At 34.2% G+C, this 15,159-nt stretch overlaps 1 protein-coding gene across 1 annotated transcript; it reads left to right on the top strand.

The window, feature by feature from the left end:
- The first annotated feature begins 12,754 nt into the window (after window positions 1-12,754).
- Window positions 12,755-13,306, top strand: LOC132313837 (glycine-rich protein 5-like). Its single transcript, XM_059812781.1, has one exon. It carries the CDS (start codon window positions 12,755-12,757, stop codon window positions 13,304-13,306), a length of 552 nt encoding a protein of 183 aa, XP_059668764.1.
- The last annotated feature ends 1,853 nt before the right edge of the window (window positions 13,307-15,159 follow it).

Genomic DNA, 15,159 nt, shown 5'->3' with positions numbered 1-15,159 from the left:
GAAGTTGCTTCTATGTTGAGATCTGGATTTGGACTTGTTGAGTATTCGCTCGATTATGTTTTAAGCATTGAAGAGCATTGTTGTTAAATTTATATTCATGAGAACTTGTTTCCAATATTGAATATATGATTGACTTATGTAATGAATTGTACACTTCATGTTGACATTATGTATGCCATTTTAGAATTTGAATCCTAAGACATGGATTATGTGGTTTCAACCTACTTATGCATGGAAGGTGATTTCGTGCATTATATAAATTAAGTATAAGTTGTGAACTTATTTGGTATATTTTGGATTCTCTTGGGACATTGTTGTTACATGTGACATAGCTAGAGTTTGGCTCTAGTGCGGGAGGTATGAGTTCTCCCTAATTGAGATAGTGCGCACTTAGGGTGGTTTTCCTTGCGGGTTAGTGCCCGGAATAACTATTAAGGTCTCGGCAGAATTCCGAGCGTGTTGTCCAAGTCTTCCACTATTTGTTTTCGCATTCAATTCTAAGTTAGCAATCATGTTCATATTGTAACTTGTGGTTTTGGTTATTGGTGAATTTGATGTTGTTAAGTACATCCATGTTTATGATTTTAATGAATTATTTTGATGTTGTTAAGTACATCTATGTTTTATGATTTTAGTGAATCATTTTGATGTTGTTAAGCGCATTTATGTTTTATGATTTTAGTGAATCATTGTGAACTTTGATGTTGTTAAGTACATTATGCCTTATATGTTCAAATGTGGTTTAGGAATGATCCTATAGATTCATTTGGAACATAGACGTTAGGTGGCATGACCTACTTTGGTTATTCTACATCTTGGGGGAAGTCCCTCATATTGATGGCGGAACCGATTTCCAAAAACTCATCAAGATGTTTGTAAGGATCCTCATTATCAAACCCATGATATGTTAGAAACATTTAAATTGTGATAGATTTGATCTCATAATGATAAGCCTCAACATTGGGCATGACAATGCATGATGGAGATGCATACATAGAGGGTACAAAGTGATCCCTTAGAGTTATTGTGGCTAAATTTTCATTTTCAGCTCTAGGATTTTTAACTCTAACATTTCCGAGATTAGCTTGTTCGAGATTGTCTTATTCATCAGCCATATTGTCTACTTCAATTTCAAGTTCTCTTATAGTTTTGGGATCTCTAAGGTTCCTTATTTATTGCCTAAGAGTTCTTTCAAGTAAAGCAATATAAATTAGTTCCTCAAGATGTGATATAGACGATGACCTACGGCTTACCATCAACTAACAAACACAACAATCACAACAACCCTTCACAATACATCCACATACATTGATCCCTTTCTCCTCAATTCAACAATAATGAAAACAAATTAAATTGGCCACGACAAGGACCTATGCTTTGAATAAAAAAGGAAATTGCAATAGCCTCGACAAGGGCCAAATAATGAATAAACTAGAAACTTCAAAAACTTACCCAAAGTCCTTAAGACTTCAAATTTTGCAATTAAATCACCTGGAAAGTCTTTAGTCCTTAGTAACACAAAAACATTAAAAACATAAAAATATATATACAATCAAACACAAAGCAATTTTTAAACTATGATTACAAAATAGTATGCAATCCCCGGCAATGGCGCCAAAAGTAGATAGCTACAAATGTGTACCACTTTAAAAATACCACTTATAACAATAGCACATATATCAATATAGAATAATGCTATAATAAGGGGTTGTCAAACCACAAGGATTGCTAGTTTATGGCAACTAAAATTATAAAATTACTTTTAAGTTTGATGATGATAGTTTGATTGGTTTGTCACTTAAACTATGAATTAAAATTGCATAAAAATAATAAATAGAATGAATAAAATAGATTAAACTTATAGAGAGAAGGCTAGGGAATTGACTTCACCTCAACCTCATAAACATGTTAACTTGCACTCAACTTGGGGATAAACAACTATGTATATAAAATGATGTGTAGAAGTATAAAACAACCACAACATCTTCAAGAAAATCGTACATTTTAGGACTAAGCATAACCCATCTTTGGTTGGCATGGTTCATCCACCTAAATTAGGTTGTGGTATAAACCATCTTCCCTGGGCATGGTCTATCAAGGTCCTTCAATTATATGATGCAGCACATGAAATCAATTATGTATCATAAATTATCTTCAGTTGGTATGGATCATCTACCTAACTAAATTAATCTAAAGATGTAGTATGGTCCATCTTCCTTAAGTATAATCTATATAAATTCTCAATTATATGCCAATATAACCATTTCATAAATTCATTTCCATTGTCACTATAGGAAATCAAGTGCATAATTGTGTCAATATGATTTCTAAGACAAGATAAACATGTTAACATAACTATATATTCAAATGAAAATCGCATACATTAATTCAATGTAAAAACACATCAATTCAATGTAAACAACTTCTAATTTTTGAAATCAAATATACACAAGATGAATCCCCAAATTGAAATAGCAATTACAACGTATTTACTTGGTTTAGGTTACATCAACTACCTAGGAAGGGAGTTAGTTCCTCATGGACATACTAGTAACTTCAAGGATTGAATAAGAGCAAGATTTCCCTTACAGCCCCATTGTTGCAAAACTCAGCATTAAACCATAAGGAAAATCCTCTCCCTCTCTATATCTTTTTAAAATCCAAAACTAACTAATTAAATTCAAGCCTCTACCCCCTTTTAATTCCAAAATGAGTTTCAAAACAACCCAACTCATCAAAATTCAAATTCTCATTTAAAATGGAACAAACTTTGACTTATTCAAAATGGGGGCCCGTAGGCTTGCGTCCGGACACGAAACATGGCATCTGGATGTGAGGTGTAGCTGCCTGGCCTCCAAACATGAGGTCCTGTGTCCAGATGCGAGGTGTTAATACTTGGGCTTCTTGTTATCTTCTGCAGTGCTGACTATATCCATTGCATATTTGGGCCATCTCTTCTTGAAAACCACTTGATATTTAGGCCCGATATGACTTATTCTTCAAAAACCCTTAAAACCTTATTTTTATTTCTTTTTAACAATTAAACATGCAAAAACACAAAAATACAAAAATAAAGATAATCTATATACAAAGGTCAAATAATGGGCTTAACTAATGCAATTAAGAGCGCTTGAATATGCAATATTCGGCACTTATCATGTAACGACCCGGTCATTTGCCTCCCTTTCCTTTTTCTTGAAATTTTACAAATGAATTTTTTTCGTTTAATTTTCTTTTCTGAGCTCTGTTTCGTGTCGCTTAGTGTCATCTCGAGTGTTTAGAATTGGTTTCTGAGACTCTTTCATGTGAATTGACAACTTCCTTTGAGGACCGAGTCATTTCTGCATTTTCACTTTTCGGACACTATGCATCTTTCGTCCTTTTCCCTGTTTCGTCTTTTTTCACTATTCTGTCTTTTCCCCATTTGTCACATTGTTGGCACAACCTCACTTCTCATGCTCGGAGTTGGTTTTTGACTTCATGTGCCTTCATCTTGAGTGGTTTCCTCGAAATACATATCTTTACTTTTGAAAGAAAGTACTCTAGTTGCTCCTAGTGTCCATAGGGGCATGAATGCAAAGTTCTTTGAAATTATTTTCTTTTCTTGGGGTGTTTTTTGTAAATATATTTTGAAGATATTTTATTTCAGGGGTTTTTAAGAAAATATTTTTAGAAGATATTTTCATTCTGGGCCATAAGTGTAGTTTTCACTTTTTGGAGGGGCCATTGTGTAATTAATGAAAGTAATTGCAAAATGTCTTGTTTTGAGCCTGGATCCTCGTACGGGATTCATTTTCACATTTTGTCGAGTTATGTACTCTTGGAATTTCCTCCTGGTCAATGTTTTCCAGTTTCAGGGTTTCTGGCCCTAGTTTTCGCCAAACTTGTTTTGGGTATAACTTTCTGGTCGGGACTCAGTTTTTAATTCCGTTTCTTCCATTGTTCATATTTTATCATTTTGAATCTTTTTCGTTCACAAAGTTTTGCCATTTGAGCGCGTCTGCTCAAATTTTACTTTTTCGGACCCGGTAGGGCTCGTTCGGGGCACTTTTTGAGATTTCTATAAAAGGGGGGTGAGATATTTTATTTTTCATCTTCTCCCCTCTTCATGCAGGACTTGGAGCTCCCATGGCAGCCCAAGGGGTGCTGCAATCTTCTCTCTCCTCTTTTGGTTCACTTTTCCTTGATGGAAAGTCTTCGGCCTTAACGTTTGTTGTTCCCCTCGCCGTGCTCTACCTTTCCCCCTTATTAGAATTCAGTTTTGACCATTTCTTGAGTTTGGTTTTGAGTTCAAGTTATGATTTTGATGGGGCTTTCATGGGGGTTATGTTCACGGCGTTGTCCCCGACAAAACCTAGTAGTTTCGTCGGATTCGGAGCCGTTCCATTTTGATGGCTTTTGAGATTTTCATCTCAAATTGAGGTAGGAGATGTTCTAGGTTTAAATTCTTGTTATATAGCATGCTTGTGATGCTTATACTACTTGTTTGCATGATTAAATATAAAATCTAGAGATTTTATTATTTATTTTTCTTGTGCGGGATCTAATTTTCCCGGTTGCTCATGACTTGGTTTAAACATGTAGCATGATTTTATATTGCCCCTTGATATGCTCATTGTCGTGTATTAAAATTAGAACATTTGAATAAGTATTAAAGATTTTATTTAATATTTATCTTAGGTGAAAGATTAATTCACCTAGCCTTAACTAGCTTAAAATCAATATGTGTTAGCATATTAAATTAGGCCTTTGCATGCTCTCCAACATAGTTGAATTTGAAAGTAATTGGAGGTGTTTTGAAAATTAGTAATTATTAATTAATTTGATTAATTAATTTGCCCCGAGTGCACTATTCACTCTATTTAAATTCCGACTTGATATTCTTAACTTACATGCCATATAGCTTCACATATGTTTGATTTAGAATATTCGGTTAGGTTTTCAAACCTTTCATTTAATTAAATTCCTTGTTTAAGATTTAATCCTTATGGTGATATACAACTTGGAATTGAATTGTGGCATGCTAGAAAATTAAGCTTTGGTGTGGTTGTTCACATATATTAAATTGGGATTAATTGCATGAGAATTGCAACTTTTAATTTATATTTAACTTTAGTGAAAGGTTAAGTCACATGGTCTTAAATTGAATGAAATAAACTTGTAATATGATATTACATTAGTCTTTGGCATATTCTCTAAGATATGTTAAATTGAGAGCATTTGGTTAAGTTTGAAAATCTAGAGATCTTAATTAAAAGAATTAATTAAAATCTATTTTGTGGTCCCAATAGTTTAATTAAGGTTTTAACTTGATAATTGTATTGGCCATGACTTGTTTACTAGTATATATTAAATTGGGACTATCTGAAGTTGTTTTAGAACCTTGGGATTTAAATTAGCATGATTTAATTAAAGTTCTACTTTGTTGTTCTAACAACCTTATTGAGTTTTAGAATGGATATAGGTGGTGACCTTGCCATGCCCTTTAACATGTATTAAATTGAGGTTATTGAAATTGAATCGGAAATCTAGAGAATTTAATTGTGTTTATCTATTTAAATTCTATCAATTTGCTCCATGATCTAGTTGTGTTTTAGAAGTGGTTTCTATATTCAAATCATGGACTTGGACTTGTTGTATATTCATTTGGTTATATTTTGAACATTGGATAACATAGTTGCTATGTTTGTATTCATAAGAATATGTTTTCCTTATTGAATATATTGTTGCCTTGTATAATGATTTGCATACTTCGTGTTTAACATCTTTCTCATGCATAACGTGTAACAAATCGCACACTGGAGATTCGACATTTATCATATTATATTAGTTGTGGATTTAGAGCATGTATTGTATAGGTTTTCAAATTTGGTTGTGCTTAGTAGATAGTTGATTATCTTGCATATTCCTGTTGATATATGCGTTGTTGCACAACTTGTTGATTTTGAAAACTTGGGGATGTCGTTATTTGACTATGGCTAGGACGTGGTTCTAGTACGGGGGATAATCCCTCTATATATAGTCTAGTGCGCATATAGGGAGGTTACCCATGGGCTAGTAACCCTAAAGTAACTATGTTGTCGGTCTGATCCGGCATGACGTCTGAGTATCCACTTTGTTTGATTTCGCATTTCATTTTCAAGTTGATAACTAGATGATGTTGTAACTTGTTGTTTCTTATTTATCGTTCCATTTTAAGTTACAGGATGTTAACTGTGCGAAATTGTGCTTTATGCTTTGTATTGGAAGTTCCAATGTTGGTTAAATTGCATCGATATTGAAAATCGTGTTTTGACGTTCTAATAAAGCTTAGGATTGATCCTATTGATTCATTTATAACATAGGCGTTAGGTGACATGAACCACTACTGTTATTTTGTGCTTTAGATTATAAGTTAATGGCTTTGAGAACTTAAACCTTGTTGCATTGTATAACATGCTCTTTTGTTGTTGAATTGCATGGATAATGTGATTCTTGTTAACTTGTATTCAAATATGCTTTCGTCATGTTGTATAGATTACTCTAAACCTAGTTTAATTGTATTAAAAATGCAATTCATGTTAATCTATGCTCAAGCATTCTTCTTGTCGTGTTCTTTGGATTATCCCAACCATGATTCGTTTCATACACGTATGTATATCATGATTCTTGTTGCTTAGACTCTAAGGTAGCTTAGGATGCTCCCCGAGTCTCACTTGGACATAGACGTTAGGTGGCATGAGCCCCTTTAACATGTTTCACCTTAAGGTGATAAATTTGTAAAATGCTAGGTCGATGCATGCTCATCTCCTACGAGTAGCTTTATGTTACTCACCCCTACGATACTGGGGCATATTTCAGGTACAAAGACTTGGTTCGTGAAGCCTAGAATTCCTTGGATGTCGAGTAGCTTTCAAGTTTCCATTTCATGCAAATGTTAGCATGAAATGTCATTTTGTAGACTTATATGTCAAAATATATATGTTTCATTCCATGTATGTAATGTGTACTTAAGCACACTCCTTTCAATGTATTTGATATGTATGAGATGAGGCCAGAGGCCAATGACATGTATATTGTATTCTATGCAACTTTTTAACTTCATGAAATATTATGAAAAACTTGAAAAATCGCAAGTCATTGCTTCACCACGGTTGCATCGGGTGTGGGAATTCCATTTTCATTCTTTTATAGGGTCTTATTAATCTTTTATGAAGTGTGGCCAAGGGCCAAAAGGTCATTTGATCCCATTTTGCATTTTTGGATTCCATGTTTTCCATTCCAAGTCCACTTTTGCCTTTTTGCCCATTGGGGGGTCGGATTTTGCATCGGATATATTTTTAAGCCATGGACCATTGTAGCGTGTCTAAATAGGTAAGTTACGTTTGTGTGCATAGTTGTTTCCGGGCAAAACCTCATCGTTTGTGTTTTGAGCCTCTTGTGAATTCATTTCGCATTTTTTTTGCATATTCTGATCTAGGGGCATTATGGACCTTTCACCTTAGTTTTATTTTCTTCTTTCGACATGGTCGCTTAGAAAACGTGATTTTAGGGAGGGGTTTCTTTTTCGTGTTTTTCCAGAAAATGTCGTCTTGGTACTGGAAATCCCTCGTGAAGTTTCAGCTTCCAGTTTTGATTTAGCAGCTTTATGACCCTCTTGTTCAGTTCTGATCTAGGGGCATTTTGGGAATTTCACAGTGAGTTTTTTTCGATTCTGTCCACGCTGTCGGGTAGAAAACTCGATTTTAGGGGGGGTTTCTTCTTCATGTTTTTCCAGAAAAACCCGTCTTGACCTCCGTTTCAAGCCTCAGTTCTGGGCAGATAAAAAAAAATGTAGCAGCAGCCAAGGGCTGCCACCAGCCATGTCTTTGGGCGCCAGCATGCACGCTGGTGGGCTCGCGTATGGGCGCCGTGTGCGCATGGCCCCTCATCGGGCCGCCGCGACGTCAATTCTTCTTTTGAGCTTTTCTCCTTCGTCCGGACTCCGATTCAAGTGAATTTTTTTTTGAACTTGACTAATTTTTCGCTGTCTTTCCAACGGTGTGCTCGGTTGCACCCAGTTCCTCCTGAATAATTACCAGTTTACCCTTTTTGCTTTAAGTGCTCGTTTTTCTTTGTCATGCCGTTTATCCTTCGTTCGGACTCCGAATCATGCGATTCTTGAGTCCATCTTGATTAGTTTTTTGTTGTCCTTCCAGCGGTGTGCTCGGTGGCACCCGAATCTATAGTTTTCAGAAATGATTATTTTGCCCCTAGGGGCTTATTTGTCATATTTTCGATCTTTTGCTTCCGCATCAGTTCTTGTTGAGTTCCACGACCTCATAGAAGGTCACTTTGACTTCTTAGAGTCTTGTTTTCTGTTTTCACTTCCGCATTCGGATCCGTTATCGGATCATCCTTACGGTTCATCACAGGACACGCTGGCCTAAAAACTAGGGTCGTCACATATCACTGCCTATCTGGGAATTTAAAGCAACTAAACAACAACTATGCTAATGACATGAAAATTAAACTAATTAAGCTAAGGATGTAGCACAATCCATCAAGAAATAAGCATAATCCATCAAACAAACCACAATAGTAATCAATTAAGCATCATACCTTGACCATTACTAGATTTATAATTTCAACACATAAACATGCATCAAACTCATAAAACCTAGTGCAAGCACATGACCATTCATTCTAGCATACATAGACATATGGATAGAAATAAAAGATTAATTGGAAGAATTAATCTATACAAATCATGTAGAAACTCAAGATCTATATAAATTAATGGTCAAAACATCATTTATAACATAAATCCCCAAAAATTACAAAATACTAAGTTTAGGAAGCAAGCCTAGGGGCTATTTCTAGCCCTAAGAGAAGGATCTAGCCACTGGTGGTAGTGGTCATAGAACCCTCAAAGGTTTTCTTCAATGCAGGCACCATCTTTTTCCTCTATGCTTTGCTCCCAAAAACCTAGAGAGAGAATTTTTTAAGAGCTATTTCTAAAATTAGAAATAATTTGTCAACCCTATACAAATTGGTTCATTTGATTTGAATACAAGCCTCTTTAAGTAGGCAACAAGTCAGAAATAAGGCCTTTGATTGGTGCAAACTCGCAACTACAAAAGTTGGTGGAATTCAGGTGCGCTCGAGAATTAAAACAACTCACTGCTAACGGGGGGTTCGATCAATCGAACAGGGCTTCGATTGATCGAACACTTACTTCGATCGATTGAAGCTGACGTGGCAAAGATATTTTGACAGCTGGCGACTTTATTTATTGAGCTGGCACCGCCTTAATTTTGATCGATTGTAGCTTTTTTCGATCGATCGGGACTTCCTTCAATCGATCGAAACTTGAACAGTGCAGTTTTTCTGACTATTATGGATTTTCTTCTTAACTCCAAAACTGAGCTAATAGGCTCTTTTTAGCCTATTTGAACCTTATTAACCTGAAAAAGACAAAAACATAAATTAAAACTAAAACGGAAAAGTAAGATAGATGAATGGACTAAAATACCTTAGCTTAGGTGCTAAAATGCATCACATTTGAGCACTTATCACATTTGGCTCCTTGCAATTTCATGTCTTCTTTGTATCCATTTCTTTCCTTGATGTGATTTTGAATAATGGAATACTTGGAATGATCTTTATAGCTTCATTGAGGTTATTCTTTGAATGTGAATCATCTATAACACACAATGTAAACATTAGTCCTTAAACACTATTAATGGTTTGTTATCATCAAAACATCTAGATTGTCCTTGACTGAAATTCTTAAGGTCAACAAGGATGAATCCTTCACGGATTTCTCAAAAAATTAGACATTAGGGAGCATGTCCCTTGCATTATTGACACGGATTTAACTTGTGGAATCACGAAAATGTAGCACGTGTATGTACCTAGCATTGACCTACTGAGCTATATGATCTCACCCCTTCATTGATTCCCCTTTCAGGTTGAAGCACGCTCTTGAGGACGTTGCCTTGTTTTCATTTTTTTGGTGTTAGACATTGATGTATATTGGGAATATGTATATACTCTTTTCTATTCCATTTTTTACTTGTTATGGATTTTGTATTTGACTTGAGAAGCATACTTGAGATGATGTAAATTCGATTACAATGTATAATTGTATTTGGTTCACAAAAAAGTGTAAACTTTAGGCCTTAAGGCCTTTTTTGTTAAATGTATGGATTTATCTTCAAGTACAAACTTATGTATGCTTCACACACTTCTTGGATTCACGAATGTCCTTGCCATGTTTAGACATTTAGGTTGGACATATTTTTCATGCTTGAGCATTTGGGCATGTTTGGAATTAGTTTGGATCTAGTCGTAGTTTGGACGGTATGCTTTGACAGGTTTTGGCTATACTTAACATATTTTTTGACCATTCGGACACCATTGGGGCTTAGGTACTTGATATAGGTCGTTTGTGTGGCCATAACACCTTGGGAGGACCTGTTTTTCAGCTCCAGGCCATTTTTGGCTTGGGCAGAGCATTCTTTGGCCGGGAGCATGTTTCAGCCGGCTAACAAAGGCAGTCAGTCAACTGATGGTGCAGTTCCAGCTGGCTGACCCTCACCATTAGCCGACTGACCCTTCCTGAAGGCTACCCTTTTCAATTTTTAGGACAGCTTTGTTGCACTAACTTCGAACAGCCATATCTTTTTCATTTCTAATCCAAATTAGGTCATTCTTAAGTCCATTTTTAAGGTCTTGAAGTCAGCTTTCCAATTGTACCGATTCCATTTTTAGATTCCATTCTGAATAAGAGATATTATCATTTTAGTGGGACAGTGTCGGGAAATCATTTTAGTAGGACAATGTCGGGAAATCATTTTTGGGAAACTATAACTAAAGATCATAGAACCTCTTGGGATTTTATGAATTGATTTGGTTGGATTGAGTACACTTCCCTTGTCTTGTTTGGAGACAAATTTCTTCACCATGGGGTAAAATGACAATTTTACCCTTGGTTTTTTTTTTTTGTTTTTTGTTCGTTTTGACCTTAACTTCCGCATTCATCTTCTATTTGAGTCCAGTAACTTATTAGGAAGTCACTTTGTTGTCTTAGAGGAAGTTTCTATCTTTATAGACCTTTTCTCTTTTCATATCTCCGCGTTTTGGACTCGATATTGGATTAGGTTTTGGGTTACTACATACTGGGTTATGCAAATTTGGGCCGTTACATACACTCTCCCTTTGGCATTTTTGGAAGAGTAAAAGGAAAAAATTGGCATTAAATCATTACTTTATGTCAAATTTTTATTTAACGGGTGTTTTCGCACAATGTTAAAATAATAAGGTAGTTATTAACAAACTTTTTCAAATAAAGGATGAAAATGCTATACAAATATACATTATGGGTATTTTCTGCGCTTGACCCTTTCTTAAATATCTCAAGTATAAGAAACTATATACACACTCATTTACACATGCGGGGACAACTAAACCTTAAAGACAATTAACAATTTAGGTCGTAGCCTAAAGTTGCCAATGAGAGAAGAGGCCATGCATAAAATTCATCCCACTATATTAATTATATTTTATTATATTTATATATTTAGTGTATAGATTATGTTTTATTTATTGTATTAATTACGAAATAAATACAATTGTTGTTCTATTTGTTAGTACAAGTCCGTTGCCTATCCCAATGGGAGAAGAGGCCCATGCATAAAAGTCCTCACATATTAATTATATAAATATACATTATACTTCGTATATATTAATGCATTGATTATGATTTGTTTATTATATTAATTACTAAATAAATACAACCGTGCGCTATTCTATTCTTCAATTGAAGTCCCCAATGGGAGAAGAAGCCCATGCATAAAAGTCATCTCATTATATTATTTATATATTTCATTTTAAAGTATTAATTAATCTTTATTTACCGTATTAAATATCAAATAAAAACAACTGGTCGGTAATACAAGTTAGAAGCTTAAGGCCCCCAATGGAAAAAGAGGTCTATTAATTATATATATATATATATATATATATATATATATATATATACAATTTCAGTAATTTATTAATTATATATATTTTTAATGTATTTATTATGTTTTGTTTATTTTATTAACTACCTAATAAATATAACTTTAATTCTATTGATCAATACAAGTTTTCAAAAAAATTATTTTTATATTTACTTCAAGTTTTTTTCTTTCAACAGTCTCTCACCTTCTGGACTTTTTTCTAATTTGAAAATTCTATTGTATATTAATACTTGTTCAAACATTATATATTTCTTTTGAACTTTGTAATTTATTGGCTTTCTTACACAAGTGCACAACCAAATCACAATCTCTTATTTAATATTGTTTTTAAATTTTTTTAATCTCTTATTTAATATTGTTTTTAATTTTTTTTGAGCTTATTGTAATTTTAGCAAATAATAAGAATAATTTTTAAAATGAAAATCATTAGTGTTGTATTAATAATATAGTTAATGTAAGAAGACCAAAGGTGAACTAGAAAAAATGCACAACTATCCTCTACCCAAGAGACGAAAGTGTTAAGCTAGCGTTGTTGGAGACTCGACTATTTTAGGGGTATCAAAAGCAAGCAACGGTTGTTTGCATTAACTTCCAACACGGTTTATGGATGAGAAGATGGTAATATTTAAAACATTCAAAACAATCAACTCCACTAATTATATGGGGTCCTTAATTAGCTTTATTGAGTCTCTATATAAACCCTCATTTGAGTCCTCACTTCTCATCAAATTAGAAGTCATCTTAATTTACTATCATTACTTGCAAAGATGACTTCTAAACTTGTTCTTCTTCTTCTGGTGCTTCTTGGTGCTCTTGTTTGGAACACCACCTATGCTAGAAAGCTTCTAAGCTTAAAGGGTGGTTATCTTGAAGATGAAAAAATAGGAATTGGTTTTGGAGGTGGCGGTGGCGGTGGCGGTGGTGGAGACATTGGCGGAGGTGCAGGTGGTGGGGCCGGTTTCGGAGGGGGAGCTGGTGCTGGGACTGGAAATGGTGCGGGAGCCGGAGGTGGTGGTGGTGGTGGTGGAGGGTTTGGTGGGGGAGTTGGTGGTGGAGCTGGAGCTGGATTTGGTGGAGGAGCTGGTGGTGGGATTGGAGATGGACTTCCTGGAACCGGAGGTGGACTTCCTGGTACTGGAGGTGGACTGCCAGCTGGAATCGGAGGTGGGCTTCCTGGAATCGGAGGACTACCAGCTGGAATCGGTGGTGGACTGCCTGGAATCGGAGCTGGGCTTCCTGGAACCGGTGGTGGGCTGCCTGGAATATTTGGAGGTGGGCTTCCTGGAATTGGTGGTGGGCTGCCTGGAATCGGAGGTTGAATATCTAAGGCTGGAGGAAGGCCTTGACTGAAGAGAGAAGCTGCATGTGTCTGGCTAGCTTGCTGGTTTTGTTTAAAATGTATTTGCTATTGTTTCTATGTGTGTCTCTTTGCAGTCTAAATATTATAATGAAGAAATAAACATTTGTTATATTAGCTTTGTCAAAGAGACACAAGTTATATATATAATTAAGTTGTCAAAATTTGAAACAAGTTCAATGCATTTTCTGTTATATATCCATGTCTTTTTTGTTTATTAGTATTTAAAGGATTTTCACTTTCATAACCTTCTAGTGATTAGAACTATGTCCAAAGATCCAAAACTCTTAAAAATGACCAAGTCCTAACACTAATATTAAGACCATATTTTGGCATGTTTTCTAAGGTTTTAGGAGGACTCTTAACCCAGTTTTTTTTGTTATCATTTTCAACACCTTAGCCTAGTTTTTTTTGTTTCCTTTTTTTTCTTTTTACAAATTAGGAGGAGGGAGACTCAAACACACCCGCTCGAAAAGTTAGACACTTTGCTAACTAGGCCACTAGAGAATACCCAACACCTTAACCTAATTGACTACAATCCATGCTTATGGTCTCGCTTAGGTTCTTAGAGCATGCCTTGGATTTCGGTTTTGAAGTGAACTGGTTCTTTCGTCATTGGCATAAATTGTTACATAGTCATTAGGTTTGGAGTCATTTTTAATAGCTTTTGATCACTTATATATTTTAAAATTTATAATTATAGCATTGTATTTGAGGCTTTAGTTAGTATTTCTAAACGACATTATATTATTATTATTATTTTTGTAATTCTTAAACACTTCATTTCATTTTTGAAAAATTGCTTTTTGATTCCAATTTGTGTAAGAGCAATGCTATTACCAGTTGCCTCTTTCCATTGGTGCGTGATTTGTAATTAATGAATTTATTAATGGTATGTGTTCTAGTTTTATGAAACACTAAAGATATATATTTTTTTATTCTCATTGACCATCAAAATTGTAACTAATGAATGCTAATGAATGCATTAATTGCATGCTTTTTATTTTTAATAGGATGTTAAATTATTATTTTTAACAAAAAAAAACTACCATTACTTCTTTCCTGTGCCTTTTCTTATTGAGAGATAAGAGTTAAGTCTCTTTAGAGATAAATATGATTTAGTTTGGAAATGATGTAATTAGATGATAAAAATAGATATATATATATATATATATATATATATATATATCTAATTAAAAAACAATTGGAAAAAAAAAGGGACGTAACTGTTTATATATATTTATATACATAGGCAATTATATGGATCAAATAAGGGAGAGAAAGAAATAAAAAGGAAAATAGTTTTTTCTTTTTCTTTCTGTAAATAAAGAGGAAAATAATTCTAAATAAAGAGGAAATTAATTGTTTATATATTTATAGGGAGGCGATATCCGCATCCCACTTTTCAACATTTGCACTACAATCTTAAATAAAATGACAATTATAACCCTCACTTTACTAGTAAATAATAATAATTTTTTAAATGATACAACTGTCCTTTTAGATTTACTCTTCTTGTATCTAATCTTTTGACAAGACCAAAAATAAAAAAATAGATTTGAATAAAAAAATTTTACGAGACCAAAAAAAAAAAAATTATGTTGAATAAATTGCCTCTTTTGACCGGAAGAAAAAATTAAAAAAGTAACCATTAAAAAAATTATCTCTTTTATTTACCAAAATATATATATATATATTTTTAATCTCTTTTGACTTGAAAAAAAAACCCCAAAAAATATGTTTATTGAAGATTTTTTTTTTTTTTGTCAAGGTCCCAAAAAAAAAGTACGAAAAGAAGAGGATTAAAAAGAAGTT

This window comes from Cornus florida, unplaced genomic scaffold, assembly GCF_030987335.1.
Source record: "Cornus florida cultivar Cherokee Brave unplaced genomic scaffold, ASM3098733v1 CherokeeBrave_3.0.0_Hap2_Chr06, whole genome shotgun sequence".
NCBI lineage: Eukaryota > Viridiplantae > Streptophyta > Magnoliopsida > Cornales > Cornaceae > Cornus > Cornus florida.
The sequence above is the reverse complement of the archived record's forward strand: the minus strand, read 5'-3'. Positions and strand labels throughout refer to the sequence as shown.

Coding starts and splice junctions, on each gene's coding strand:
- LOC132313837 (XM_059812781.1), top strand. CDS start 12,755: ATGACTTCTAAACTTGTTCTTCTTCTTCTGGTGCTTCTTGGTGCTCTT.